Source organism: Cryptotermes secundus, unplaced genomic scaffold (genome assembly GCF_002891405.2).
Source record: "Cryptotermes secundus unplaced genomic scaffold, Csec_1.0 scaffold442, whole genome shotgun sequence".
Lineage (NCBI taxonomy): Eukaryota > Metazoa > Arthropoda > Insecta > Blattodea > Kalotermitidae > Cryptotermes > Cryptotermes secundus.
The window spans coordinates 530747-536746 of NW_019718275.1; the positions used below are offsets into that span (position 1 = coordinate 530747).

A 6000-nucleotide genomic window follows, 5' to 3' on the forward strand; every position below is an offset into this window, starting at 1 on the left:
TCTAGCTGCTGTAAGTGAAGACAGTTCTCAAGCCTTAAAAAAGCCAAGAATCATTATTGTTCACATTTATAAACTTCAGTGGAGAAAATAAGTTGAAATACCTGAAAGAAGCATAATCTATAATTTGTAAGTTATATTGTTTCTGTTGTAGCTAAAGGTAAAGCAGTGGATGCCTCTCAGGAAATGTTTGCGCTGGGCTTATCTAACATCTTGGGCTCATTTGTGCGGTCTTTCCCAACTGCCGGATCATTCTCTCGCACAGCTGTGAACAATGCATCAGGTGTCAAAACTCCTCTTGGTGGTCTCATGACTGGTAAGGAAATGCAGGACATGTCTTTCCTTTTATACGTACATTAGTAATTAGATGAAACTGAAAAGTGTGAATCCTATACTCAGAAAATCTGTTACAGAAGGATAATTCATACAAAATGATTTATTATAACTAATATCTCAGAAGAAAACTTCATATGTACATGTGCCATATTACCATAATTTACAACAAACCCCAAACTATATGAGGAACCCCTATCAGCTTGTATATTCCTGGCCGCCCTTCATATCTTGAGAACATGCTATGCTGTGGTGAAGACTCTTGTACCGAATTGCAAATTTTAATGAAATGAGAAATTAAGAAATTCCTAGCATTGATTACTAATGTTAATTCACTACCATATGAAATGCTATAGTCAGACCTCAAAACCACAGGTAAATCAAATATGAGCAGAATTGTAACCAAAGTAACAATGATTGTGTTTTAGGTGTAATGGTGTTGATGGCACTGGGTCTTCTGACATCCACATTTGCCTACATTCCCAAAGCAACACTTGCGGGCGTTATCATCAGTGCTGTTGTCTTCATGGTGGAGTACGAAATGATCCCATTACTTTGGCGGACAAAAAGTGTGTTAGTGTATATTATATAATAAACAACAGAAATGAGCCTGCCTAGATAAAACCGATTCATTTTAAAGCTTATTGTCACGTATATGCGGGTTTGGATCGGTGACTTGGTTTATTGACTACTTACACTCACAACTCATAACTGTAATTATAACAGCCTCACTGGTTTACATGCTCTAAAGATCCCTGCAACTGCAGTACACATAAAGTCTTCTATGTCTTAACTAGTTATTTCCTGTTAATGGCTTCTGACAACTCTGCGTACGTCCTTGCTGGCTGATGAATATCCCACAACACAACTAAGCTCTAAACTTTGTCCCGCTTAGAACCCCTCGATACAGACTGTGAAGAAGACACTGCTCCTTACTGTTGTATCCATTGGGTAGCTAGCTGCTGTATAGTAACAGCTGTTGTCTCATTTGTTTCATGGTCATTGCCTAGCAACAGGTCTATACGCCTCATTGACCCCTCCTTAAGGCTACTTGTCTCAGAGAGCCTACAGGTGTACAGCCATTTCTTCTTTTCCAAGGGATGTGCTTGTGATGTCTGTGCCTTCGTTCCCTGTGGTTCACTTCTCACAGTGATTACTCTCCAACTGCTCCCGCTTCTCCCTCCTTAAGGCCACTCGTCCTGAGTGGCTCACTGATAAAGTGTTAGTTGGTCCAGGTGTATTCTCATCATTCGTCTTTTTCAGTCAGTGTGGACAAATTTTCTGAGTGGCTGGTGCTCCTACATCTCTGGCTCTTACTCCATGTGCAGTCTCTTCTTTCATTTCAGAGGGCACTGACTCCTCCACATTGTCCTGACACTCATGTTCCACTGTCTAATGGAAGTCCCATATATTTGCTTCACGACCTTCAGCTCCACAGTCTGCTTGAAGATCTTGTTGAGTGTTCTGCTCGCAAGATGTAATCGCTATTTTAGGCCTAGGTTCCTTATGCCGTTGTTGCATTCCAGTTGCCCCTGATGGCTCTTGCCCGTCCATTTGAGTTTCCACTTACAACATTGTCCCTGGTCCAATTTTGCTGTTATCTCTTTTTGACCGTTGGTTCTTTATGACAGCATCCCGTATGCCTTGCAGGAGCATCATGGCAGGTCGTCCATCTGCATGTGGTGGCCAACTTCTTCTAGGACCCACCAGGGCCCTGGGTTTGTTTCTTCTTCTGTCAGTGGTGCCCTGTGGGTAGATGCCAGTCCAAATATCAGTCCTCCAGTTCTCCAATAGTCTACTGCAGCTTCTTCATTAGAGACTTCCTAATGCTCCCGCTTAGTTTCCTCTGGATTTTCCTTCAAATTCTTGACCTCCATCTTTTCTAGGCAGGCCTGTTGGATGGCTTCTGTATCAGCCATGATGGCTTGCAGACATTCCATCATTTGTTCCATTTTGTAGGCCGACGATACAGCTACACAGTGTAATCCTGGATCCAAATAATTTGATGGATTCAATCCTTTCCAATTGAGCCACTTCTGACACCAGTTGCCACATGTATGAGTGACTATAGATGGGATTTGGATTGGTAATTGGTTTTACTGAATATTTCCAGATCATAACTACAGGCAACTATAATGCTAATATTAATTCATGCTCCCAGCAGTTCACTATAGCACATACTAAGTCTTCTCATCCTGCTGTGTCTTCACCAGTCATTGCCTGATAACGGCTTTCAACAGCAGACTTTCCCCTAACTCTGAGTTCCCAAACAATTCCTGTGCCTCAGCTACCAGGTTTGAACAGCAACAGCTCACAAGGGATGAACTGCAGTTCTATAACTAATTCACCAACCAGCTCTTCAAGTCCCTGCACTACAATGCACAAACAAAATTGTACAGGCAACAAGCAGAAGTCATACAAAATCATGAGAATGAACATGTTCACAGCATAGGATAAGGCAAAGCCAGGCATAAGAAATATAAGAGGCCTAAACTTGGTGGCGGTCAAGCTTACAACCATTCAAGTGACTAAGCTGCCATTGCCGCATAAGATAAGTAAGCTAGACATGATCTACTTTGCAAAGCCAGGACTGACAGAGGACTTGTATATAGTGTACAAGGAAGAATTTTCAATAACATGCTATTTGTGCGATACATCCTTGTAGTGCACTAACCTCCACTAATTTTCCTGCTTATATCATCTCCGCACGGACGTCACAGAAAACGCCGTTCCTCTGTTGATGTTCAATTGTTGCTTGGTGGACCGCACAGAAAACACCTTTCCTCTGTTGCTGTTCATTGGTGCATGTTAGGAATCTGTTGCCTAGCAGCAGGTGTTGTTTACAGAGTCATTACTTAGCAACAGGTTTACATGCTGCATTATATTTTAAAGTTAAATTAAATGCTATGCATGCTCTTATAGTTCAGAACTTTAAGCATAATTCTGACATATAGACTCATTATGTTAAATTCATTTCAGACCTTTCACTGTTTGATATTCCCTATATATTCTTATAGGGATCGTTGCTTTTGCAATGCAGATATTTTTATGGGTTCTAGTTTTCTTTGTTTCTTTTTAAATTTGTTTTTCCTTGTTTGGTTTCTCTTATATCTCCCTGTCACCCTCTCTCCCTCTCTTACTCTTCTTTCTGTCTTCATTTATTCAGCAGTACTCGTATATGGGTTTGACAGGTCATTTAGCAGTAGTGACTCATTATATTCAACTGAATTCTTCTGGTATAGACAAGTTCTTTTGGATATAAATATGGATTTCTTTTGGCTTATTTTGGACTTCAGTTCTGGATGTTTTGGCTGTATTAACCCATACTGCTGCTTTGGTAAGCTGATAGCTGAAACTCTCATAGTAATCAAGTTTAATGATTCTGTATTTCAGCATCCCGTAGCGTCCATTGTTTATCTTCTGTCAAAATTGCAACACTTACATTCTACACTTCAACACTACATGTTTATGTTACAGATATTTTACTAAAACTGTGTTAAAAACTGCTACACTGTTTTAATTCATGTTAAAATCACTCGCTGTACTCTTCGTAAGTAAAACGAGATAAAATCCTTTAAAATTTCTGTTGCATATTATTTCACCTCACCCGGGGTGTCGTCATTTTCGTAAATATATCAAGGTACTTAAGAAGACTACAGTGTGTGATTTTAACACAAATTAAAACAGTGTAGCAGTTTTTAACACAGTTTTAGTAAAATATCTGTAACATAAAAACGCCTGAAGATAGCCGTTTGAGGCAGAAACATGTAGTGTTGAAGTGTAGAATGTAAGAGTGTTGCAGTTTTGATGGAAGATAAACAATGGACGCTAATCAAGTTTAATATCTATGACTTACATAAGGGACAGGAGAGTAATGTATCATTATTATGAGTTTAAAAATAGCTCTCAGATTCAGAATGTGTAATGGAAGGAAGGTACTTCAGGACAGACCCACATACATACTGTGGTCATGAACAAAAAAGTGTGTATATGCTTAGAATAATAAATTTATTACATTATCAGATCAGGTTTGATGCAATAACTTATTAACAACAGGAATACGAAGGGGGACCCAAAAATAACCGGAAACGACCTGTTGCGCACGCATGCTTTGTAGTTACGAGTTGTGCTGCTAGGTGGTGTTAGCTGGGGGTCTCCCGCGACTGTTAGTGAGCTGGCGTCAGTCTGAGTTAAGTGGTTTGTCTGTGGTGCTCTGTTGTGTGCGTTCCTGTTTCAACCCTTTGGCGATTAGTGAGATGGCCGACCAGAAGGAACAAAGAGTGTGCGTGAAATTTTGCTTTCTGTTAGGGAAAACTGCACTTCACTCTTCAAGTCGCGGCAAACATTCACGCGGTTTTCTCTTTGGTCATCTCCGAGCAAGCGAGGAACAAATTTTGCAGACACCCGTCTCATGTGCAAACCTTCGGTTAAAATTCGCTGGACCGTGCTCCATGAGATGTTCGTTTCCTCAGAAAGTTGGTCAATGGTCTTTCGACGATCTTCATCAATTTCACGCACACTCTTTGTTCCTTCTGGTCGGCCATCTCACTAATCGCCAAAGGGTTGAAACAGGAACGCACACAACAGAGCACCACAGACAAACCACTTAACTCAGACTGACGCCAGCTCACTAACTGTCGCGGGAGACCCCCAGCTAACACCACCTAGCAGCACAACTCGTAACTACAAAGCATGCGCGCGCAACAGGTCGTTTCCGGTTATTTTTGGGTCCCCCCTCGTATATACCTGATATCCACAAGCCAAATATCCAATACACTTGCTTGATGATTGATGACAGAATGGATTAAGATTGTCAATCCCTGTAGAGGAAGATGAAGAGGAGGAGGAGGATCATCTAATACACTTTGACATGGACTCCATTTTTAAGTACAAAATGTCAAATGCATAGCCTAAACCCCGCCTAATAACACTAGTAATTGCAATACTTATTTGGGTGTTCATTCAGAGGTTGTGTAAACCATGTCTAGGAACAAGTCCAGTTGTGTTGATCAGGTAAATGAAGTGGCCAAGGTGTCAACCTGTCTTGTCCAATTAAACGCTTTGGTAAATTGTGATTCAGGAAGGCCTGACATCTAAACTCGAATGTGGTGGTTTAATGTACTATCTGTAAGGTGACCAAGAAAACCATCTGAGTTTCTCTATGAAGTGCTATGCTGTGAATAATGCCAGTATTCTGCATTTGGGTTCTGTATGTATTTTACATGGGTGGTTCAACCTGTGGAAACTTGTATATAATAAATTTGAAAACAGCTTCTATTTATTTAGGGCAAACTGTAATTTTGATACTTTGCTCATTTGTTTCATGGTGCTCAAATTTGTTCTGAGGAAGATGCTCACTGGTATGTGCAAACATATATAAACATTGAACATTGTTTCAGAGGCAGACCTTATTCCGATGTTAGTTACATTTGTGGCATGCTTGGGACTTGGACTTGACTATGGTATGCTTATTGGTATTGGTGTCAATCTGGTGTTCATACTGTACAGTTCAGCCCGCCCAAAGGTCCAGGTCCGCAATCTTACTGTAAGCATATTGTTTGTAAAATATAAATTGTGTACTTCGATGTGGGGGAGGGGGGAATGGTCTTTTTTTTTTTTTTTTTTTTTTTTTTTTTTTTTTTGGGGGGGGGTCTAACTCTCTTTTTCTTG

The 6000-nt window shown here is 40.5% G+C and overlaps 1 protein-coding gene across 5 annotated transcripts in view; it reads left to right on the plus strand.

Moving 5' to 3' along the window:
- The window catches only part of LOC111875235 (sodium-independent sulfate anion transporter), a 46167-nt gene that overhangs the window by 37170 nt on the left and 2997 nt on the right, over positions 1-6000 (plus strand). For 4 of the 5 annotated variants that reach the window (XM_023871298.2, XM_023871307.2, XM_023871324.2 and 1 more), the window contains exons 7-9: positions 152-313; positions 759-899; positions 5730-5875. In XM_023871298.2, coding sequence (XP_023727066.1) covers positions 152-313; positions 759-899; positions 5730-5875 — 449 coding nt within the window. Of the gene's footprint in view, positions 1-151; positions 314-758; positions 902-5729; positions 5876-6000 lie in introns of all 5 variants that reach the window. The other variant, XM_023871333.2, reaches the window with a different exon arrangement.